Source organism: Conger conger, chromosome 4 (genome assembly GCF_963514075.1).
Source record: "Conger conger chromosome 4, fConCon1.1, whole genome shotgun sequence".
In the NCBI taxonomy this organism is placed as follows: Eukaryota; Metazoa; Chordata; class Actinopteri; order Anguilliformes; family Congridae; genus Conger; species Conger conger.
In genome coordinates, this window is record NC_083763.1 from 19,136,814 (window position 1) to 19,162,559 (window position 25,746).

A 25,746-nucleotide genomic window follows, 5' to 3' on the forward strand; every position below is an offset into this window, starting at 1 on the left:
TGGAGCCTATCCCAGCATACATTGGGCGAAAGGCAGGAATACACCCTGGACAGGTCAGCAGTCCATTGCAGGGCACACACACCATTCACGCACACACTCATACCTATGGGCAATTTAGACTCTCCAATCAGCCAATCCTGCATGTCTTTGGACTGTGGGAGGAAACTGGAGTAAACCCATGAAAAAACATGGGAGAACATGCAAACTCCACAGAGAGGCCCCGGCTGACTGGGATGCGAACCCAGGACCTCCTTGCTGTGAGGCAGCAGTGCTACCCACTGCACCATCCATGATTTCAGTGATTCTACTCTCTTCTACTGTTTCCACTATTCCCTTTATTTAGAGCCACAAAAAGACCATATTGAAACATGTATCAAGTATTTTTTCATGTTATAGTAAAGTATTGTAAAAACAAGTAAACAGTGAATCTTTTATGTGGGAGATCTAAACAAATGTTCCTCTAGTATTTCATGAAAAATTAGGAATTTCAACCAATGAATTTGGAAGTGCAAGATTTCTTCAAAGATATGAATGCACAATGCATGTTTTGAACATTATTACATTATATTACAAGGCATTTAGCAGACGCTCTTATCCGGAGCGACGTACAATGAAGTGCAGATCAAACACAGGACCGAGAGGACAGTATGGTTCCGAGTCCTAGCGTGACCATACAGATACAATCGGAACCCTTGAAGAATACATCAACTAGCATACCACGGTTTGCAGCTAGAATACCACAAGTACAACATACAATAGCTAATACAAAACACAACAATATCTATATATTACTATATAAGTGCCATTATAGTTTGTGGCATACACAAGGCTAATCATGGTGGTGAGGTAGGGAGAGAAAGGTCCAGCCTGAAGAGATGAGTCTTCAGTCTGTGAATGAAAGAGGTCAGAGACTTTGCCGTTCTGACATCCACAGGGAGGTCATTCCACCACCGTGGGGCCAGGACAGACAGCAGACGTGAGCGGGAAGTGCAGGTGTTGCAAGGGGGAGGTGCCAGACGGCACAAATTGGCGGAACGGAGGGGTCTTGCTGGTGTATATGTCTTGATAAGTGATTGAATATATACAGGGGCTGATCCCTTAACTGCCTGGTACGCAAGCACCAAAGTTTTAAATTTGATGCGAGCCATAACAGACAGCCACTGGAGGTTGCTAAGCAGGGGGATGACGTGAATGTCTGAGAACACTGAATACCAGACGGGCTGCAGCAGATGCTGGAAGGCCAGCCAGCAGAGAATTGCAATAGTCTAGGCGGGACAGGACCATTGCTTGGACAAGGAGCTGAGTGGAGTCGGTGGTGAGGAAGGGTCGGATTCTCTGGATGTTCTCTGGTGAACGGGCTGTGTTACAAGTGCTTACCATTTTGAGTGTTGTGTCTAAGGTTTTGAAAATTGTGCACAAGCTTGTGAGATTAGGGTCAAAGTGATTGTGAAAAACTGTCATAGTCTTTTATAATCTTTATCAAGGATGTGAATACTATTTTGTGAGGTATTTTGTGCTAATTCAATTGGGGTTGTTTTTGTATGCATTGGCTGCTCTTCAGAGTTTACATCTGCAGTTTTTAGGAATATGTATTTTCTCAGTGCTCAAAACATTAAGTTTATCTCTTAATTAAAACCCTTTGGTCTGGAATGACTTAAATGAAGCAATAAATTGTCATTTCACTCGTAACAGACTTAATTAAAAGAATGAGGGAATATGCTATGTCTACTGGAGGAAAAACACAAGAGTTTATATTTTTGCTCCATTTAGCAATGAAACCAGATACCGAGTCATGATTAAAAGCTGACAAATTGCATGGCAGCTTAGTTTTAATTTAAAGCTTGCCACTGTGAATCAACTGTGACCTGTCAAAATGTATTTTAGATGAGTCTAAAGCTTGAAGAAGATAAACAACTTGTTCTTCTGTTAGTCTCTTAGTACAAATGTTTCACCAAGCATAGTCCTTTCTGCCTAACCTGTAGAGAAAATTACTAAATCTACTTTGTACTAATAACAAATAATAATTAGTCCGTCCTTCACAGACTGCCTCAGTACTTGGGCAAGGTGATAAACTGTAAAAATAATTATCACAGTGATTATCATTGTCGACAGATGGAGTAGCAGGTACCTCAAGTAATTTAGGAGATGGTTTCCAATTCAGAGAAACTGATTACCAGTATTGCGCTTTTACAGCTTAGTGAAAGTAGGTCTTCTCCTATTTTTGTTCTGAAACAGGTGTGTTGGCAGAGCTGGCTGGAGAAACATGAGGAAGAGCAGAAGTGTGCTGACTGTCTCTCCCAATGATGTGAGTACAACAAACTGCAAGTGTGCCCCCTGTTCTACTCCAAAACTGCCATACTTCACGCAGTCAGGATATCAAAGCTGATGGCAAGGTACAGAGAATATAAATAAAAAGTATAATTCCTTAGTCATAGCCCTGTGCTCAATCTCTGAAACGGACAACTGCCAATGGAAACATCACTAATTGGCAAAGCATATCTGTACAGTAGCCATGGTTTCTGCCTCACGGTTGCCTTTCCTTAACAGTTTTCTGGATGGCACATTGTCTCAACTCCAGCATCTTCCTCATCCTCCTGTGTGCTTCTCTGTGTCAACCCTGCATGTGTAACAGCTCCATCTGTGTTTCTGTCTCAACCTCACCATGTTTCTCATCCTCCTGTGTGCTTCTCTGTGTCAACCCTGCATGTGTAACAGCTCCATCTGTGTTTCTGTCTTAACCTCACCATGTTTCTCATCCTCCTGTGTGCTTCTCTGTGTCAACCCTGCATGTGTAACAGCTCCATCTGTGTTTCTGTCTCAACTCCACCATCTTCCTCATCTTCCTGTGTTTCTCAACCAGATGTATTTTTCCTCTCTTAGCCCCTTGCTCTTTCAGCTTCTGGCTCCTCTCAGTCCACACAGGTCCACTCAGGTCTGCTCTCTCCTTCATCGCATCGCATCCATCACCCACAAGCACAATGCCTCTCGGGCCTGCCTACTCGCAGGTGCCCACAGAGCCCCGTCATCACAGCTCTTTAACAGGGACCTGAAATGGATTGGCAGGAGCAGGAAAGCCCAGCGAATGAAAGTGGGGCGCTGAAAGCGATTTACCGTCACTGCCTCCTCTCTCTCGAATTGTCTGAGGCATCTCTATCAGCACTGAGAGACAATCAGAGCTGGGTCTGTGGGTGTCTCCTTACAGAGCCCTGGAATTAGTCAGAGAGAGAGAACGAGCGAGGGTACGCTCCTACTCTCAAACCTCCCCCTCATATTCTATACTCCGCACATGCCTGAACCTACCACCAGGGTCAGCACAATGTATTCATGTCATGAATTATTCATCCTCGGTTGGATTGACAAAAAACATAGGGAGGCAAACGTGGAAATATTGCAGTCAGCCCCGAATAAATTGACTGTAGCGAAAGAGGCTTTGTGGCAGTCCTTGTGGGATTACCGGGGGTGCCCAGGCGGCAAGCGGTCTGAATTGGGGACAACAGGAATTAAGGGAACGGGGAGCATTATTATCTGATTGGGTTTAAGTGGAACAGAAGTGTATGGCAGCCGGTCAGAGACGGGGCGTGATTAAATAAAGTCCTGCCGCCCCACGTAGGCCGGGCAGGATGATGGCCTATTACCAATTCAGCTCATGTCCGGGGGTCTGCTCTGCACCAGCGCGCTACACACAGAGCACTCGCAATTTCAATCCGATTCACAGAGCAGGGGGGACTTAGGTGCCACAAAATGGCTTTCTTCTCTTTATCTGGCTGCATCAATACTGGCTGCGCTGATGGAGATGAAGTCATTAGACACACGTACGCTGCCTGCTCCCTCCCCTCACTGTCCTCAAGTGACTCTTGGTGAGATGGATGTACATTACCAGGGCACCACTCTCGACACTTTTTATGTATGTCAGTGACTGCACAATTTCTTACCTCCCAAGATTGCATCTTGGCAGAACTTTTTCCCCTTCTTACAACAGGAGATGAAATTATCTTAACATGTAGCAAGCAGAAGGGTGGCTGTTTTTTGTTGTTGTCTTTAGACCACAACGCTCCACTCTCCTTCTTTTGAATTGTATGGAAATGTGGCCTGACGCCGTTGCCATAGTAACCACAACTGGCTTATTTTGTTATGATTGGACAGATGCGCGCAAACCTCGAGGCGCCAAACCTGGGCCGTCTTGAATAGATCTAGCATCCCCCTTCCGACCTTACTACCTGCACCCCATCTGTTTGTCTGAGAGGTCTCATGACCTGGGTGAGCACCCTGTGGCATGGGAGATCCACCAGGAGACAGACATGTATAAAGCACACATAATATTAATTTTACAGGGGCCGCTATTCAGTTCAGTTCAACCTCAGAGCAATTGGCCGAGTAGTGAGTTGGATTAATTCTGGGATTACTGCAAGAATGATTTGTCCTGTAGTGTCATGCTAGGCTTTCCTTTATTTCCCGGGGCATCACCTGGATAATCCGTGATGTCGGCCGATTACACGCTGCTTTACCGCCAGCTTTGACCAGACAAAGAATCCAATTATTCTGTGGTCGATTAAATGAGGAAGTAACAGACCTTGGGCCTAGCTCTGCCTCAATTCACTCTGGGCAGTCGGAACAGTTGCATTCTCAAACCTGCTTTTGCATGGGATATTCCTGTGTGAGCAGTTCAATTGTATGGTCTGCTTGTTGCTTACACTGTTTGAATTATGTTAAATCAGTTTTTCACGTGGCAATTACATTAAACGCCAGATCTGATTGCGCATTTAGTTTTCACACTCCTTATCTTCCAGCTCAAGATTTATAAAACGCTATTGGATAACTGTCAGATGGTTACATGATTTGATGTTTGCTAAAATTGTCTACACTCGCCTTAAATCATTGTTTGTGACTTTTTTTCTTCTGGACTGACTTGATTTTGTTATTGGATAAGGAATCAATAAATGATAAATGTTAAAAGCCAGTATAAAGCGGATTAAAACTGTATTTTATTTGTTGATTAGAAAGAAGCCTGGCCATGCCATAGCCACAGGTGTAAACTGAAGAGTGAGACGCTCCTGGATACAATTAGGTTTGAAGGTTGCATTCATCACTCGGCTGCCTGGGTGTATGAATCAGATAAATGAGATTTCCTGATGAAGCCGGCCCTAAAGAGACAGACAGTGACGGGGAAGCTGCATTGAAGAAGCTTCTCCTCTGTGTGAATGGACTGTGTCGTTTCTTACAGCAGTAAAATCAGGACAGAGCTGTACAACTACGTTCTTTCAGAGTAAAGGAACAGAGGAAAGGCTGGGAGCACTTTGTTTCGGCCTTCGAGGAAGACTGCGAACACATAGATACGCTCACACCACACACACGCACGTAGACTCACGCAAATGCGCGCACACGTGCATGCAGACTCTCACAGACACACACACGCACACCACACACAGACAGCATCAGACACACACATGCACGCCACACACACATAGACCTTCATTTCCTGCCTCCTTGTTCAATTACTCACAAGGCAGTCATCCCACAGTCTCTCTGCTGGAAAAGCCAGAGACAAACGCATGTTGATTGGAAAGAGCTGCTATGGGAAGGCTCTCTTTGAATTGTTTCTGTTCTCGGGTGTGCATGAAGAAGTGCCCTGTTTCAAAAGGTCTTAATGAGGCTCTGATATCCTCCAGGGCCACTGAGCTGGAGCTGCAGATTAGCAGCAGGTGCCCCTGGGCCCTGTCACAGGTCTAGTGAAGGTCATGTGGGTTTCTCTCTCACACAGAACAGAGTTGCCACTTTGACGTTTGTAATTGTATTTGAGGAAGGTGAATTTTCAGCAGTATTTCAACGAAAGCGCTGCTCTGGCTTCAAACAGTGTCAACGTGAAGAGGTGTTGAACCACAATGTGGTTTGTAACTATGTAAAAGAAAATTAGGAGGCTGACAGCGCTACAGTACTCCAAGGCACTCAATCTCCAGTGAAATAGGCTGTAAAAAGCCTTCATTATTTGGTATATCATCATCGAAAAGCACAATGTGTGTCATGAGCTCATGCCTTCATCATGGTACATTAAGTCAATGTTCATATACCAAATAATAAAGGCTTTTTAAAACTTTTTTTGATTGGATTGAGTGCCTTGGAGTTTTGTAGTGAGTTTTCAGCAGTTTCCTAGGTTAACACAGAACAAACAGTGGGCTCCAGAATTATTGGCACCCTTAATAAAGATGGAGAAAAAAGGCTGCATATGATAGACAATATGGATAATGATCTATATATTTTATGTTCAACATATGGGAAAACTATACACTTTTATTTCAATACATTTATTCTCATGTTTCAATGTTTTTTATTTAGTCATCACGTTTTTTCTGAAAACCACAGGTGGCAAAATTCTTGCCACCTAACAATTATTGTAAATTAATATTGCCAGTGCAATTTTGCTTTATCTAATCTAGTTAGTCTAAAATAACTGTATTGTGTCATTCCATCACTTTTTGATTCACTACAGTGTAAAAAATGAGGTAATAAGCATGCAAAATCCCTTTGTCAACCATCAGCATGGGAGAAGTTAAAGAAGTGTCAATTCAGAAGACACAGATGGTAATTGATTATCACAAGTACCATAATGGGTACAATAAAACATACCACTTATGTATGTAGAGCACTGTAAGGGCAATAATAAAAAGGCGCAAAACATATGGAATGGTTGCAAACTTGTCAGGAAGAGGATGCAAGTGCATATCATCCCCTCCATACTAACAAACTCATTGGCACAAAGACAGCCTTTACAGACACACTAATCAAAACCTTGAGTTTTGCCAAACCTCATTGGAATTATGATGGGAAGAGAGGTCTATGGCCAGAAGAGACCAAAATTGAACGTTGTGACACATACTGATGGTATGTTTGGCAGCAAAATGGAATGCATACAAGGAGAAGCACCTTGTAGCTACCTACTCTCAAATATGGCACTAGGTTATCAATGTTTTGCTTCCAGTAGTCCAGGGGCACCATGTAAAACCAATCGCACAATTAATTAAACAAAGTAGCAGGAAATCCTGACAGAAATTCTGGTTGCCTCTGCTAGGAGGCTGTGTTTTGGTCAAAAGTAGATTGTCCAGCAGGATAATAACTCCAAGCATGCATCAAAAGCCATACAGAAATGGTTAAGTAAAAACAAAAACCATCGCAATGGCAATCCAGACTTCAATACTATGAAAAACCTGTGATCTGAACTGAAGAGGGGGACATCTTAAGAATATCTTAAAAGTTCTACATGGAGGAATGGTCAAAAATCACTCCAAATGTGTGTTTCAATCACAAATTAAAGGAAAAAAACATGTGTAAAACTTTGTGGCCCAGGGTGCACAAAGTATTAAACCAGGGGTGCCAATAATAGTGGAAAAAATGTAAGACTTGACATTGATTCCATTGAATCATTAATAAAGCTCACTACTTTATGCATGTTGTAAAATGAAGTTTATGTCAATAACCATTATTATTTAGTTTACAGCAGCTTTTTGTACATATTTATCAAGGGCGCCAATAATTCTGGAGCCCATTGTATGTGACATTAGCTGTATGCTCTGGTCCCGTTTTTGTTCCTCTGTCAGTCTCGTGTCATAGCGACCGTCGCCTCTTTAACGTTGCACACTGATACAGCTTTTCACATTTATAAAGAAAATCACAGAAATAGATCTGAACAACGGAGTCCCATGGTCACGTTTGTACTCTATTTCTTGCGCTTTTTTAGGTAACGTAGGCCAATCTTTATGGCAGGCAACTGGAACATCCTTTGTCTGCTCGGCAGGGTGCAGGCTAGCACGTGCATTCTTCCGAAACGTGTGGCCCGGCTGCCGCTTACTGTGTGGGTGTACCGCGCAGCCCGCGCCACTGCCGCGGGCGGACCGCTGACGCCTGAATGGGGAAGGGGAGGAGGCAGGGGACACCTTTCAGAAGAACACCCTCCTTCTCTGGGCTACCCTCTGGCCTGCTGTGCCTCACCCCCGAGACTTCTCTCCCACGGCAAGCGCTGGCATTCTAGCACACCCAGGAATATTGCTGCGTTCGTTGTGACCTCAGAAACTCGTAGCTCCGACTTGGGAGGTCCGGGTTACGGGGCTCGGAGCGTTCCAGTGGTTACTTCGTAGCAACCATTAGTAAAATGGCGGCTGGCAAGAAGCTGTCGCTGACATTTTCTTAGCACTAAAACCTTCAGAGCTGCTATTTAACATACACTGGTGATTGGGAACAGTAAAAATGGATATAAAATCTGATATAGGAGTTGTTTGCCGTTGCTCTGTATTCAACAATCCAGCCCGTTTGAATGACGTCAATTTCCTCCTGCTTAGCAACGAGGAGTTGAGAAATGTTTCCCGACTTTCCGACTCAGTAATTACGATAATTACGAGCTAACTGGCCATTCCAGGAATCATTCCTGATCAGAAAGGTCTTAATTACAAGTTATCTGGAATGGAGCATATATCTGTAGGATAGCAGGCGCGCAGTGAGCCACTCGAGATGTTCGAGGGAAGCCGGTCTAATAGGGACGTTGCTTCAGGTAAAAGTTTTTTAATGGAAACTCAGCTGAAAATTACATTATGCCAGCTGTAAAATGGACTCAGCTGAACCCGTACTCTGCTGCCAGAAGATACGCACAGTCACGAAGCACTGAGAAGTACAGTAGATCAGTGCACTTCCTGTGGGTGGGGAGGGGGTGAAATGTGCTAATGGATTAAGGTGTATTGCACATTATGGCTTTTATGGGTGAATGCCTTTTCGGGAGCATACCAGCAGGAGCTAATGATTAGGATTTAATTTAATATGTGTGCTATCGGAGAGGAAGCTCTCTGCGTGGTTTCTGGGACTGGGGTTTATCTGGCCTGCCTGGCTGTTTGGCTGGGGGAGCAGTGCATCACTGCCTTGTCTCTGGGGAGCAGCCAAGCCCATCTGTAGGGCTCTTCAACCCGACAGGTTGGCTCTGCACAGTATCTTAGAGGAGTTACACAAGGCACACAATGATTTTCCCCCCAGAACATTTCCCCAGGTACATGGACCATGCCTCCTGTGGCCTTTGCTATATTATATATACACCACACACTCTGGGCTATGTTGTTATATACAACGTACCTGTGTTTATTAACTGAGCCCCATTCATTTTAAAATGTAATTTTCATAAAGGTCAAATCAGACAGATGACAGGCTGCAGCTGTATTCACCAGGTGCTCCCACATCTGTCCATGTTCTACTTATAGCTGCTTTGGAGTGGGAGGAGAGATGTATCTTGTCGCTAAATGATTTATAAGGGTGGCCTTCTTTTTCTGCCCTGCCTTACTTTATTGCCTTTGGGTCTTATTTTGCTGTTTTAGGAGCTATCAGTGGCACATGTGAACTCTTTCAGTTGCCCACATACAGGTTACAGGTCCACCCCCTGTGTGCGTGTGTGTGCGTGTGTATGTGTGTGTGTGCGTGTGTTCTCTGTTCTGAACTCATAGGTTTCTTCCCAACATGAGAAATAGCCCACGCGTGTGCACACACGCTCCTCCAGTCCCACAGGAAGGCTATATTCAGGGAGACCACGCACCACTCTGTCTCTCTCCGTGTTCACTGCTCTCTGCTAACTACTCCATCTTCTCCACTCAGCTCTCCCCTGTTATCCTGCCTCTCTCTGCTCACATAGCCTTTTTGTCACGAAAATTTTTTATATTGGTGTCATTTAATAAAGATGCAAAAATAATAACACTGTAGCAATGATTGAATAGTCAGGACTCGATGCAGTAGTTATAAGTTTACTGATATATTAGTAAATAATAATTGTTATTTTCTTCTGTAATCAACAACAAATAAATATCTAGCTTTAGGTGGCAACAACAATGTGCTTCCTGAAGCCTATGACAATTAATGTAACTCTGCTGCTCTCAGCTCATCTGTTGTTCCATTGTAACTGACACATGTCTCTATCTCATTAACACTCTTCTCATTTCACCTGCTCCTTCCTCTCCATGTTTGCATTTGCAGCAGGGAGGCAAACTGCGTGCCTGCATGGCTCTATCTTGTAAACAGTGTACGGTATTCACCGCATTGGGTGTTGTTCTTGGGCAGTCATCGCACGCTCACCTTGAGCTTTGTGTGTTGCCTTTATAAGGCAGAAGAGCCCATTTGATCATCTCGGCGATGCAGGCCGGACTGCTGGTTATTTCTGTTTTGAAAGGCTCTGTAGAAAAGCAAACCCACAGTCATTATTTCCTTTATGATGACAGTACATTAAGTACCCTTAAGGATCTGTTCCATTGAAAAAAATCACGTTTTCAGTCACATTTTCTGTTTACTGCTGCAAATCATCCCTCAACTATTCAACTTTCTGGATAATACCACCTTTTGAATGATTACGCCATGTGTATGGTGAAATTAGTTGAATTATTCACTGTCTTCGATTTTCTCAAAACCTGATTTTATGGGACTTTTTCTCAGTGCATAGTCATCCTATCATTATGAAACTTTGCAAACCTTTACTCCATATTCAGGAGAGTGTTCTGAGCTAATTATTTTCATATTATAGGATTTAGGGGTTGGTACAGCATCACAAATCTCAATGCTAGATCCTGAAATTTCATAATTTATCGGGAAACATGACAAACAGGTTATGGTGATAAAAAATGTCTTTAAACATGTCTTATTTAGAATCTAGAAGAATATACAGTGATATCTTACTGCTACAAAAATGTTTGAATTTGTGATATTCATCTTGAATAAAGTATATAAATGAGCTCATTTACATATTTTGTCAGAATTTCATACCTCATGATAATTGAAGTATGTACCTCTGAAATTTCTGTGGAATATACCCTTAAATAGAGTACATTTCCAAAGGCTTTACAATTGCATAATATTGCTTCCATGCTTTCAAATGGCTTGTTCCTTCATGCCTTTTATGTTTGCTAATGTTGCCACTGTTTATAGTATGCTGAACATTTCTGTCATTAGCTTAAAAATAAACTTCCATTTGGCATCATATGTTGACAACAAAATAACAACAAAGTCTGTTATCTATTTATGTTTTTGGCGTTCTCCATCATGCTCAGTAAGTTCTGATTTTATAGCCAACTGTAAACTCAAGGCCACAATGATGCCGCCCAGATATTATATTGGAAAGATTCTGTTCAGGCCAATAGCCAATTGATTTGTACACTATGGGACATCGCCCCCAATTTACGAGAAAAAGAGCTGTATGTCACACACAGTAATATTTGTGCTGGCAATTGAACCAATTATAGGAAATCATTTCTTGCTAATAAGCTATTCTGTATTCAGAGCATATCATAAATTGCTGGTAAATAAATGTCAATACTGATTGTTTGATTTCTTCTAATGAGAGAACATATGTACAGAAATATGTACAAAAAAGATATGGAAGTAAAATATTGAAATAGTCCTTGTTTTAATCATGTATCTAATAAAAACATGTAAAATGGTAATATAAGCAATATTGTTGATAATATCATAATATCTCTTAAACTGGACATTCCAGTAAGCAGCATCTCTCGAGTCAGAAGTAGTTTGACGACAATGTGCAACACAAACACACGAGTTTGACCTACATACAGCGCTATGGTTATTGAGACCACGCTGTTCCCGTCTCCTACAAGGTACAGTACAAAGTGTTTGTCTCTCTTGTGCAAAGACTCTTGTGCTGAACTACCATTTGAATTGGGAAGCATTTGTCAAGGCTTAGAATGCCCTCTAGTGGGAAGTGCGAGGATACGGAAAAGGAGATTCCACCTAAAAATCTACATTTTACAGATTTCTACTTACATTGAGCCCACCCAGATACGGTTTCCCCCTCAAAATATGTCACCTGTGGGCCAAATCTATGGCTTGATCTCTCAGATAGCCTAGTCTTTCTGTGCTTCTGTGCTATGAACCAATCTCATCCATAAAGTACAAAAACAGGAGGGTAGAAATTGAATGGCACATGTTAATTCTTAAAAATATCCATGACCTGAAGCAAATTCTGTGAAATCCAAAGGGTATAAAGGGTTAAAACAGTCATGATCTTGCTTCTCTTGATACTGGCTTGTTAATCCTGAGCAACTGATAGACAGGCACTGGAGTCTTGTGATTGTAAATCTCCTCAGTTGTAGGCAGAACTTTCCTGAAGGAGTAGAGCTTCAGTTCCTTGGGACTGGCTCTAGGAAGCTGTGTGATTTGCTGTGTCTATGTCAAAATAAATCTAATGAAAATTAATTATGGACCTATATTATTCCATATTAAAGCATGTCTGGGTTAATTTAATGTGCAATAACAGTGGTATGTGGGGGAACGAGCTGAAGTCAAGTACTCTCAGTGTGCCCTTTATTAGGTATTTATTAAACTTATTTTTTAGACTTATTGGCGTTGTGTGTTCAGAGTGGTTATTTTCAGTTACTGTCACCTTCCTATCAGCTTTGGCCAGGCTGGCCTTTCTCCGCTGTCCTCTCATTAACAAGGCTGGTGAACAGGTCTACCTCATAAAGTGGTCACTGAGTGTATATGTAAGGTGAAGCAGTGTGAATGCGTGCAGAGTTTTGACCATTGACTCCCCAGTAATTCTAGCCACTGCAAGAAATGAAAAAAAGCTTCCAAAAGCACTGGTTGTTTACGCCTGTCCTACGTTGTGCTCCCCCCCCCTCAGGATGGCAAGGATCCGCCGGACTGCGCCCTCAGCGAGTCCTTCACCTCCCCCGCCTGCACGCTCGGCGTGGACCTACGTAGAGGACGCCGCCGTTTCTCTGGAAACCTGCAGCTCCCCCCGCTGTCCTGGAGGCAGGCAGAGAGGTCACGCACCCCTGAAGATGAGGCCATACCCCGGCCCACCACACTGCCCTTCATCACGCCTCGCATAGACATCACGCCCGTCGACCCGGAGTGGTGAGTCTCTCCCCCCCCGTCCCTTCTCGTTTTGAGCCGTGCGCAGCAGAGCTGAGCACCCCGGGAGGCCGTCGGGTGGCATTTCATCATGTGTGCGTGGAGATTGGGGCTAACAGTTACAGGCTGCGAGCACTGCTGGGAGACCGGCTAGCTCACTGAAGGACAGTTATTACAGTTTCCTGCTTTCATGGAGTTATACACAGATTATATCCAGGGTTGAAACCATGATGCAGATACCATTCAAACACTTTATTTCTCATGAGAGTCTCTGAGAGTAGGTTGTGCATTTGCAAACGCAGGCTGATTCTGAGTGGGTGGATGTTTACGTTAGATAGCAATAATGTACATTACTCTATGCATTTTAGTCATGGGAGAAATTGTCTCAACAAAACGTTTACTATGTTTTCAATATTCAGTGAAATGATTGCACTGGCAATCATCGAAATGAATAGTTTGTCAATGTGAAAGGCAGGTGCGTCAAGTGTCAAAATGAAATAGTGATTGGACATTTTTTCATGGACTTGAAAAAAATGTTTAAATAAGAGCAGGAGTAGAAAAATGTCAGTATTTCAGTGACATGGGGGGAGAAGGTGGAGGATGAGAAGTCACGGTTATGAGGAGGGAAGATGACTGGGAGGAATTTGGGAGGTTGAAAGCTGGGGTTTTGGATGGCTGGTTACCTACTTTGTGATTGTGACATGGTAGCGTTTCAGTTTACATCAAAATGGATATCAAGGATAAGCTCTTGGCTGGCTAATTGCAGTGAATCGCAGTTAATGACAGCTATTGAAAAACAGTGTGAATGACAGGAAAGCATCACCGTTGGGGCAAAAGTGGGCTGTACCGGTAGGTTTCCTGTAATTATACCCTCCTGTAAGCATACCTTTCATCGGGTTTCATTAGTGTCACTGAGTATTTCTGTCTCGGTAGGCTGTTAAGCCACCCATTGCTAGATCACACGCTGTTACTGGTTAAGGCAGTCTTTATAGAATTATGCAATATACTGTGTAATAGAAACTATCAAAATAAATGTCAATAATACTGCTTAATAAACTATAGAGGTATATGTCAGTAACCATGAGCACCACTGTTTGAATCAGTGTGCACCTGATGTGTGATCCGCTCAGGTTACAATCAGGGTTCTTCTTTATTGAACCCCTCATTCTGCAGTTATTTAAAAGCAATGCCCATGCTGCCCATGCTCTGGGATTGGGAATAGTGGATTTTGTATTCCCAGCTCTGATCTCACAACCGTAAGCGAGGAAAGTCCAGCTTTGAAGCCTTATGTATGGACAGATGGTGTTTTGATGAATGTCCTGAAATAACACGACAAAAACAAGGAGTCCGTTGGTTATTCACAAACCCCCCCACTTTTGCTTTGAAAACCGAGAGGACGGACAGGTTACAGTATGTTGCTGTTGTCGTTTTTGTTCTTTGAGTCTCATTTTGCTCCTCAAATCATCTGACAAAACATTATACAGTATACAGACACATGCAGTCTTTCAATTAGTGCAGTTGATTGTTCAATAATCTAAATAGAAATTTCAGATATACACACAGAAACAAAAATGTTAATATGTAAAAAAAAAAAAAATTGTACTGAACTGAACCAAAAACCCCAACTTAAAGTACTTTAATGGCATGTAAGGTGTGTGTCTGGAATAAACAGGCACAATCAAAAGCCATTATTATGACATTTGGCAGATGCTCTTATCCAGAGTGACATACAGTTGATTAGACTATGCAGGAGAATATGGCTTGATACTGATGCAGATGCTCTTATTCAGAGATACTTGAAATGGAAGTGGAGAAGATTTTCTATGGAATCCCAAACTGTGCTATCAAATGCCAAATTCAAACAAGTAAATACCACTGCACAGCTAACCAGGCATGCAGGGACATTGTTCTCCATTTGGGGATGATGGGAGCAGTAGCAGTCATAGCTAGCTAGAGTTAGGGTTAGGGTTTGAAATACTGAATACTGAAATACTGAATATTGAATATTGTGTTCCTTTTGAGGCGTTCAAACCCATTTACAATTCACAATCGATGCAATTTCCTTCTGCAGACAATTCTGTTTGTGCTGTGGATTTGTCTGAGCTGGTTCAATTTACAGTATTTACTCTACTTAGCATAATAATCACTTAGTTTAGGTAGTGCAGATACCTCCCTGCTGTAGAGGGGATATGTTTTGTTAGTTGTTTATAGGCTGTAATTCTAGTGGGCTTATACACAGATTATATCCAGGGTTGACACCATGATGCAGATATCATTGCAACACACTTTATTTCTCATGAGAGTCTCTGAGAGCATTTGCAAACGCAGGCTAATTCTGAGTGGGCAGATGTTTACATTAGATAGCAATAATGTACATTACTATCCCACTTTAGTCATGGGAGAAAGGTGTAAGAAACCGTGTACGTAATATTCTGTGAAATGATTGCACTGGCAGACATCAAAATTAATAGTCAATGTCAAAGGCAGGTGCATCAAGTGTCAAAATAAAATAGTGATTGTAGTGATTGTGTGAAATAGTGAGCGGAAAATGTACAGGTAATAGCAGCACAATAGACAACTTCGGCATCATACGCAATGAATAGCAAATGATATCAGACGCATCTTTCTTTGTGGGAGCCATTACGTTCTCTGTTTACGGGGGTGGCACCACTAGCTCCTGCGTATGTGCAGCTGAACTGTCCTCTTAGGGGAACAGTGCCATCTGAGCAGGTGGGTCTTCTGTCTGGGCCGGAATACGGACAGTGTTTCTGCCGCCTTGCCTATCTCAATCCACCTCTGTGGGGCAGAACAGACCAGAATGCACCAGGAAGTGCATGTAGGCCAGGGGGGAATCACTGGTCAGGCAAAGGATGCCAGCGTTGGCGAGTGAGAACAGATGCAATCACTGTGCATGCAGTTTGAATGTCCAGCCAGCAGATGGCGCAGGAAGGAGCGTTGCGATGGTTATGAATAAGGTCTTATTTTTCATAAGAAGGTCATGATTGAATGTACTCATTTTAGCATCTTGCTCTTGTACACATGCATGACTCAAACATGTGTTAGGTTCAAGTGCTTGTTTTTAGAACATTACCTGATATTGGATAAAGGAAGGAGTATGTAATTGAAATGTGTGCATCCGTACATCATTAATCCTTGTTTACATGAGCTATTAAAATCGAGACTGTAAGCACTGCGTATGAATACCTATTCAACATCCCAACAGTCCTTTCCCTCAGCGGAATTACTGCTGAACTTGACAAGAGCAGTGTTTGTCCTGTCCTTGACTGCGGTAGTTAACCGCATATAGTGCAAAGCACTACATTAATCCGTCACACAAACATTAATTAAGGTTAATTGGCTCGTGTCCAGATCCGCTGCTGTGAGTGGATTTTTTTTCATTTTAGTCTGTACCTACCAAATTCTTCAAATCCATGTTGCACACTCTCATGTCCTCCACAGCATTGTGCCTTTTCTGAAAGTGCCATAGCCCTGTGTTTACTAGTATGTGAAAAGAACCACTGTCCCCAGATAGAGGAGGACTTTGACACTTTTTCTCACTGATCTGACATTTAAGGGCACCCATACGCACATACCTGTCGCTCTCTCACACAACCCTCCGTGTGTTACGTTTCATTTGCTGCCGAATATAGAGGCACACCGTGGCGTAGCTTTAATTTGTTTTGCGTCACCAACCCCCACCCTGCATTCTGTGTTAACACAGCCTGTTATATTTCATGGACCAAGAGGCTGGGAGGTACTGCAGTTATTTTTGGAAAACAATTATTTTCACGCCGACAGGAACAGCATTATGTTAAATTGAAGCTCCGTCGAGCATTGATTTTGATTTGTATTCCCATGGCTGCTCCTAGCGGCTTATAACGGGATGGCTATGGAATGAATTTCAGCCTGGGTGCGGATGAGGGGGTTTTTTTGCAGTAAATGAGATTTGGAGAGGAGCTTTTGCGGGTCTCATTGAAGCGCGTCTCTATCCCCAGTGGAGGACCGTTGAAACTGCCCCCCCCCCCCCCCCCCCCCCACTTCCCAGTCTGATGAGGAACGGGACCTAGCTTGGGAACCCCGTGTCATTGAACTAATGCAATTCCGTACAGTGGGAGTGCGCATTGCATTGAGCTCATATCCGCTGTTATGCAATCTCTCAGAGCAACTTATCACTGTGGTTGGGGTCTAGGTTAGCCCAAGGTTCTTCTGGTTTCTCTCTTTTACAGCACATTTCACTCTATAAAATGTACTAACATGGTCAAATTCAGATAAAATAAGATGTTATTTTCATTCATTCATAGGTTTGCAAATATACTGTAAAATGAAGGGACACCATCATTGAAAACCAATTTCTTTTGCTCTGAAATTTGTATTATTTGACGATGAACAGCATTAGTTACCGAATGTAAATAATGTGTATGATTCTGTGAGTTTGATTTCAACATAGGAAAGAACTATATGCCTGATGTGCAAACGAGTTTCGATGTCTTTCAGGTGTAGGAAATTCTGAGACAAGTGTGAAATGATCTGGTGGGTGGATTTCTCCAGGGGCACCGTGACTGTGCTAAATCACCACACAGCTGTTGTGATACTAGGAGATGTGTGTGCTTATAAAGATTGATGGGTCTGCTGCTAAGTGGCTGTGCTTCTTCCCCTGAACCTAGCCTTTCCATACTGGTGTTCTTCATGAGATCCTTAAGGCTAACCTTCTCACAGTCTAAATGTAGCTGTCACAAAGGTTCATGCAATGCCACTTACTGTACGTAATATTAATAGAATGTGTAGATTTGAGATCTTGTCTGACATTTCCCTGCAAATTAAATCCAGAATATCAATGTTTGCAATCAGATATTTTAGACTTCCAAAATGTGAAATGAATAGGGATGAAAATTCATTTGTTCCACATTCAGTTAAGTGGCTAAATCAAGTTTAATTGGAGGTCGATATCTTGTGGAACAGATTAGAGAAATACATTACCGTCCTTGTGTGGCTCAGAGAGTTCTTTCAGTATTGCAGTTTATATTGTCTGTTCTAGTATAACTGGGCCCATTGTGAAAGTTAGTGTGACAATTGATATTGCCACACCTTATTGTGGAAAGTTGCTAACAACATTTTAGAATAGGCCTATGCTTACTTGATTAAATGAACAGTTTATGTATATTATATATCACTGAAATGTTATACCAAAGGTTTATATTAGAGTTACTTTCAGACTGTGGAGCTACTTTGGAAATTGACAGTGGTGCTGTAGGCTGTTTATGTGGTTTTGAAATCTTTTTTTCAATTATTATTTTTTATGGAAGAGCAATGTTGGTGATGAAAAGTGAATTCTTTGTGAAATTGACAATAAAGAATTTATCTTCTGAAAACATCTGGTTCTCATTTTAAACACTGGGGTGAATTAGTGATTGTTTGAAAACTTTGGGGCTAGTTAGTGAATAGTGAATGGGGATCTTTTAAGGTCGGTAAGTTGGACAAGAAATAACGGAAAAAAAGAAACAATTGGTTATGTGACCAGATCGTGATCATGCCCTTGTATTAAATCCAGGCTAATTAACTCCATACGTCAAAACCTCTCACTCGGCCCTTAAGACAGGGGCCACTTCCTGTGTTGCATTCAAAAATGGTGACTGTCCCTGACAACCATCTCTGTTTTGAATCTTCAGCTATCTCTCTCCATTGTCCTGCTCTTGTAGAAAACATTTTTCCTCTCATGTTATCCCATCATTCCAACATGCCAATTGTCAATTCTGTCAATTTAGTTGACGAAACCTGCCTTTCACTAGCTGTTCTGCAGACTGTAGTGCTTATGCATGCGTCTGCACAGGCATTTCCATTCTCAGGAAACAGTTGAGAAATGTTCCTTTAGTCATTTCTTTTGCATTCAGTATCACCCATTCAGCATTTTCTGCAAGCAAATGGAAAATGTGCCGTTATGCATATGGCACAGAAAGACTGCAGGATGACCAGATCTGCCGCCCTTCACTGAAGAAGCAAGGAGTACCGTGCTAACTGATAACTGGATTTAAGTCCGGGGCATTGGGTGTGTGAGAACAAGTGCTTTATCTGGACCGGCCACTCATCAGCTGAGTTGTGCTTGTACTGTAGATACTCTGGTCTGGCACCGTCTGTCCAGGTCTTATGAGAAAATGTTCTATGGCATGTAGTATATATCCAAGTACAAGTGAAAGGCGAGTGATCATTGGAAAACTGTGGAGAAACTGATATTTGTTCAGTTTACAGACAGAATGCAAAAGAAGAATAACATTACCTGAAGTAGCAATCACAGGCAAGATAAAGTAGATGTTGTCTTAACCTTAGCAAGCGAATATTGATTGGCTAAATAGGTAAACTAGCTTAAGTAAAGTACTACATTGTAGCCAGCAAGCACGGTGTGGCATGATGATTTATTCCCTAGTATTATTAGCTTGTTAGACTTAGCTAACTGACTATATGTTGGTGGCACTGTAAACTGACTACAATATGTCTGTGTAGGGCACCAGTATAGTATAATGGCTAGAGAACTGGGCTTGCAGCTCACAGATTGTGGGTTTGATTATCAGCAGAAGTGCTGCCATTGTACCCTTCAACTATATACTTGCATCAGTAACCAGCTTTATAAATGGATGGTATATGTAGGAATGTACATTGTGTCTGTATGTTGCTCTGGATAAGAGTGTCTGCTATATAGTGTTCCATAGTTCATGCATTTGTGTGTATGTATGTCTTGCTGGCATGAAATATATCATAACTTTGTCTTTCTTAAGCCAATGTTCTTCATAATAGTTCTTCACTGCTACAGCTTGTATGCAAAGTTACAGCTCTTTGATTTAAGGTCATTATTAGTGAATCAGCCAAGCTTCTGTTATTGTAGGACGGTGGTCTACTTTCCCGAGCATTTATATAAAAACCTTTGAATTAAGACGAGCGTCAATGAGGGATTTAGCTCATTGCCCTTTCCTGCCCTATCCTTTCCACGTTTAGAATAGGAATCTGCACACACGCTCACGAGCACAAGCTAAAAACAGCACTCCCATTTTAAAAATCTGCTCTCTTTTATGAATGGAAACGCAGAACCTAGATACTGCTTCCAAGGGAAGGACATCGTTCTTCATTCCACTTATTCATCTGTGAGAAGGCGAGTTTATATAAGGACTACCATTGCGTAATCCATCCTCGAGGCTTGGTCACAAATTGAAGACCCAGCTCACGAGCCACGAGAAGGTCAAGAGAACATGAGATACAGATCAAATCTCCCCTCTGCATTCAGAGACAAATTCTCTATTCTCACGATGCAGGAGACCATCTGCCAAGCCAAGCGAATAATACAAACCGCAAAAGCGGAAATGCTGCAGTGAGTGTAAAACGCTATCGTCAAAATGAGTGGCAGTCCACCCAACATATTTTAGCACCTTAAAAGTGATATGAGAATTATCATCGCGGTCTTTCACTTAGAACCATGAAATACCAATATAGATCATAATTCTGTCATTCAAGCACTGAAGTTGCATGCAGGCGGTAGTTGAATTACTGCCTGCCCGCTGACCAGCCATGATGTTAATGACCGGTTCTCTCTGCATTATACTCCGTGAAACACAGACCCGTCTGCATTATCAGATGCATCATTAGCCAATGCATTGGAGAATTGGTTTATCACTGAATCTCTCGGGCCAGGTATGCCATGCGCTGAGAGCATCGTGTAGCAGGTCCCACGCGACTCATCCCAAGGACTTGCGTGAGAAATGTGTCACGGTTCGATGCGTCTGTGCCTTCGGTATCACCCGTTTGGTATTTCCCATTCTTAGTAATCGGGTGTGAAATGTACCATCAGTCGATAAGCTCGCAGGTTTGGCAGTGCCCACAGTCTGGTCTGTGCCATGAGTCAGGTGCTCTCAATGTAACTGTGACAACTGCCACAATGGTTTGGCTTTAATGCTGGCAGCACTGCCTTTCCCTCCTTGTCACCATGGTGAGAATCCAACTGAAGATTAGCACGATCTGCCCCTGCACAAGAAGCAATTGTCTACGTGACCAGAGCTGTGCTGGACACTGTCACGGATAACCGATCCATTGTGTTCCACTGATAGCTTGTGCTGTGAAATGCTGTTCTCTTGCTGTGCTACACATTTATTTCTTACTGCGGATGATGCAGTGCCACCAGTCACGCTTTGTTTTGTTAGTATTGACATTGGCATTTAAAGGCAATACTCTCCTATGTAAACCTGGAGATGTATGGGACGCATTATGATATTGAATTAGCGTGGACCGTATATGGTGCCTTAATGTTAAAATTGATTTTGTGTGTGTGTGTGTGTGAGAGAGAGAGAGAGAGATGCAGAGAGAGACATAGACAGACATAGACAGAGAGTGACAGAGAAAGAGAGATTGTGTGTGTGTCTTTTAATCTAAAGTAATAAAAATAGCATAATCTCATGAAGACAGTGTGAGAATTTCTCTTATCTTGCCTTCCATTCTTTTTTTAAGCTGCCATTTGACACCTCATTTCTGTTGTGTTCATTAACTACAGGCTGTGTGCTGGGTCGTGCATGGTACTCTTAATCTGTGACTTGAATACTGTTGAGCTGCAAAAGGTCACAAGTCATCAGAATTCAGCAGCAGTTTCTCTGTCACCTAGAGACCTGACAACCAATTTCTGCCTGTCGTCAAAAAGGCCGGCAGCCAATCAGCACGCGAGCGGGGAGGAGCCCTCATCCCCTGTGTGAATGTGCAGACTTCAGAAATGTTTATTCTCAATGAACACTTGTGTGTGCCTCTGCCTGCTGCGTTGGGGCTGTGCTTTAGTCTCTGTCCTCTGGCGTGGAAGTCCACCCATCAGCGCTTTGCTGTCTTCTCGGAGGAAGAGGGACCTTCCTGCCCCTCGATCAGCTGAAGAGAACAGCTGCAAGAGGGAAGCGCTGATCTCACACCCTGATGAATATTTCATAGGGGAGGTTCCTCGTGCTGAATGGATTCAGTGAGAGCCGGTATGTGCTTTACAGGCGAACCAGACCAACCAGGAGGCTTCTGACAAGAGGGAGAGAGGGAGAGCGAGAGAGAAGGGGGGGGAGAGAGAGAGAGAAGGGGGGTGAGAGAGAGACAAGAGTGAGGGAGAGAGAGGGAGGGAGCATACGAACAGTTGCTTTTAGGAGCTGTCACCATGCTATGAGACGGCTTTGCCTCAAAGCATCTGCTTTGCGGAGAGGACTGCACCGTTAGCCAGCGCTCCACCCGGGAGACCTGGAGCCGTGAGGGAGGAGAAGAGCAGGGGAGCACTGCTCTGCCCCGTGGGCTCGCCTTGCATGGCACAGCGCCTGGCCTGAGAGGGCTACCGAGCGCCGCGTCCGACCCCTCCTCCCGCCAGCATGTCCTCCGACGAGCCGCCGGCCCCGGACCCCGAGCCGGACCCCTGCATACGGACCTTTAAGGAGCACATGCACCTGGAGCTGGAGCCCCCGAAGCTGCCCGGCAAGAGGAGCACCTCGCCCAAACTGTCGCCCCGCAGCTCCCCGCGCCTCTTCCGGAAGCTGATGGTGAACAAGGGCATGCGTCAGCGCCGGCGCTTCACCGTGGCTCACACCTGGTAAGCCCGGCCGCGCCGATCCCCCGCGGGCTAGCCCGCCACGCTGCTGTTCACGGTCGCCCGCACCCCGGTGAGGTCATCGGAGCCTCGCGTGATACCTGGCCATGTGGGTATGTGTTTATGGGTGTGACCATAGAGACCGCAAGGGAAGAATGCCTCATTGCTCGGAGGGATAGAGGTCAGTTTAATGCCCATGTAGTAAACAACTGGTGTCGGTACACTGTGCTGCAATTCAACCAGGGGTCTGCTTACAGTTAGCCCTGTTGCTTCCGTGCTATGTGTGCTATAAAATGTGGCTCCATGTCTCTTCATGCTGGCTGAGACACCTTATGTTTACTGCCTGGCAATGTAGAGTTTTATTAGGGGAGACCGGTGCTAATACCAGTGACATGCTAGAGCACTTCACAGATGAAGCTGGTGAGACAGTTCTCTTCAGGTTCTTATTTTGCTCTGTGATTGTTTACACGATTCTGAAGAATGAAGAATTTTATTTCTTTCGGTTTACTTTTACTCTGACAGAACAATGATCTTTTTTTATTGAGCAATGATAGTTGGCTTCTGATATTGAAATTGAACATATTGCACACCAGTTCAAATACTGGATAGAGTCTGAAATAAACATATTTTTTGTGTTTATTTGGTGTGTCTGTTACATCTGCGTGCAGCGTTTCATGTCTACGACTGCCTGACGACTAACCACCTACTGTGAGAACCTCTTTGTACAGGCATGTAGATTTTTCAGGAGCCCAGGGGAAAAAGATAGTTCCACTGCTAAAAGAGAACACAAACCTTCCTCTTCTCTGGTCTGCTGTTGGAATAGCATGCTGCTGAAATGCTTCTGCTTTTTCTCAAAGTTCATATGCCGCTGCATTCCTGTCTTGTGTATTTTACCAGCACATAACGTTTATTGTAAATTACAAATGTTCAAATGTACTGAACATTTCTTATTTGATTAATTAAATTTAAATAATTTGATTCACCATTTGCCTAATTCATTTAAATTCAGTCTGTTTTCCTAATGTAGCTATAAATTGGAATAGCACATTGGTTATATAAAGGTTTATGAAATGATATTTCATGAAACATGCATGGTGTGAGAGTGTACGTGTGTGATCACTGTGATGCTTGTACAGTGAACGCTGACAGGACTGGCTGTGTATGCAGTGTGGGGGAGGGGGGAGAGGGGGTGATTTAGCAGTCACGTAGTTGGACCTGATGCTATCCTGCACTATCAAGTCAGCTTTTAGCCTACAAATAATAGGATGCAGGCAGCCTTGTATGAGTGGGACACATGCAGAAGGGTGAGACAGGGAGGACATCTTGTCTTGTATGTCGAGGTGAAGATATTCACATTCCATGCTGTAGGTTTTACAAAAAAATACAATACCTGCAATGTCCAAAGCTTGGAGTTTCATTTTAAGTTTACACCAGACGGCGTTTTTTATCTAAACACTCGACTCCACCCATGTTTCTAGATTAAATTTGGTTCATTTGTGTGTTCTCTTTCAATGTAATTTCCCAGGGAAAGGTGTTAATATCCCTTGTCAGCTCTGCGTGTCCTCAGAAAGGCTACATAAATACCTCTCAATTATCACATGCAGCAGCACATGTTCTATGCAAAATATGTTGTCAGTCAGGAAACCCCCAGGTAACAAGCGTCTTATACTGTTAGCAACACGCCACCTCTTCGCCCAGTACCCTCTCTGTCACATAACATACTAGCATATACTATCTTTCTCTCTCCGTTATCTGCTGAACACTTGCTCTTTTAGCACACAGATCTGCTTGATTGCCGCACCACTCCAGTAGCCTCTGATGTTGTTTGTCCTTCACGGTGGTTTTGAAGCTGTGGTCTTTGACAATGAGAAGAAATAAGCATGCCAATTAGTCAAAACATGTGCGTGGTTTGACGGAGCCGGCTCTGTTTGGAGGCCAGTTGCTGTTAGCCCCTGTCCTGCTTCCAGTGGCGGCACGGCTCATTTCTGCCCCGCGCCCATCTCGTCACTGCTGAGGTGGCTTTGGAGCTGCGGCGGGTGGGCGTTCTGCTGGAGATCCCTGCCTGAGAGGTCTTCTCCAGCAACAGCAGGGGGAATTACCTATGAACGGCCTGGCCTTAGATAACCAAGGGCAGAGCCGGGGGCTGCAAACAAGTGGGGCGTGAGCATGGCGAGAGGGCAATCAGGCAGCAGAGAGGAAGATGTCTGAAAATAAAACATGTAAAAGGCTTTCTCCACACCCTCTCCTCTCTCAGTCGGCCTCTGTGGTGAGACAGAGAGAAGGACAAAGTGAGAATGTAGCTTAGCCTTTAGTGCGCGCTTGCTGAGGTTCATTAGGCTCAACCAGACAAAACAAAATGCAGCAGATTCCAAAAACCTTCAGGATAGCTTTCTCTGTGCTGGGTGCCTTTGGATTACACATATTAGACCCCACTGGAATAGTTTCTTATTTGTATTGCACTGTAGGTAGGGTGCGCTCTCATTATCTCAGCATCCATAATTAAATGGCCTTGTAACTATTGCAAGGTGGGGCATGTACGCATTCACAAAATAGTCCTACTTGGATTTCACGTGTTGGAATTAGAATTAGAGGTACACATCTGAGTGAAATCACTGGTCCCTGGCTGAAGGGATTTTAGTTTCTTAGTTGATGCGATACTAAAACTGTCATTGTTTATTTTTTTCCGGGCCGCTAAACATTTTTGCTAAAATCTTCTTTGATGGTTATTTCAGTCTATTCTGAGCACTGGAGCAGAAAATAGCCTTTTTAGTATTTTAGAAATGGCTGCAGTTTGGGAGAATGGAGGGAAAGGCTGACAACTCAACAGGCATATCATACAAACTAGAGGTTTGAGGGCTGTGTGCGCGGCGCTCCTATAAGACACTGAAACATTAAAGCGCACGGAATGACTCGCTGTCACCTCAGAGCTCTCTAACCTCGCAGTGCGTCCTGGGAAGATTCTGTCAGCGGCGCATTTTTATCTGCTTACGCATTACAGATTTGAGCATGTCACTTTTCATTTGCGCCCCCTCTACTCAGCTTCCAGTGGGCTCTGTCAGTAATGTGCATTGGTCCTCTGTGGAGCTGTTTATTGGACTGGAATGAGAGAGCTTTCCAGAAGATGTAGATGGTACTGGTAAACCGCTGCTGGGGAGCTTGTGACTTCACTGAGCCCGGAGGGAGGAAGCAGATCTGTGGCTAGCTCCGCAGTGCTCCAATAATGGAACACTGGCACTTTATACATGCACATTTCACTCTCTAAATTATTCTCCCACAGTTTTATGGAAGTC

General features: G+C 43.4%; 1 protein-coding gene across 2 annotated transcripts in view; it reads left to right on the top strand.

The window, feature by feature from the left end:
• Nucleotides 1-2,248: 2,248 nt before the first annotated feature.
• pde4ba (phosphodiesterase 4B, cAMP-specific a) overlaps nucleotides 2,249-25,746 on the top strand; it is a 109,529-nt gene continuing 86,031 nt past the window's right edge. The window contains exons 1-2 of one of the 2 annotated variants that reach the window (XM_061239519.1): nucleotides 2,249-2,305; nucleotides 12,647-12,882. In XM_061239519.1, the coding sequence (XP_061095503.1) occupies nucleotides 2,264-2,305; nucleotides 12,647-12,882 (278 nt within the window). In that variant the 5' untranslated portion in view covers nucleotides 2,249-2,263. Of the gene's footprint in view, nucleotides 2,306-12,646; nucleotides 12,883-22,027; nucleotides 22,460-25,746 lie in introns of those variants that run through there. The other variant, XM_061239520.1, reaches the window with a different exon arrangement.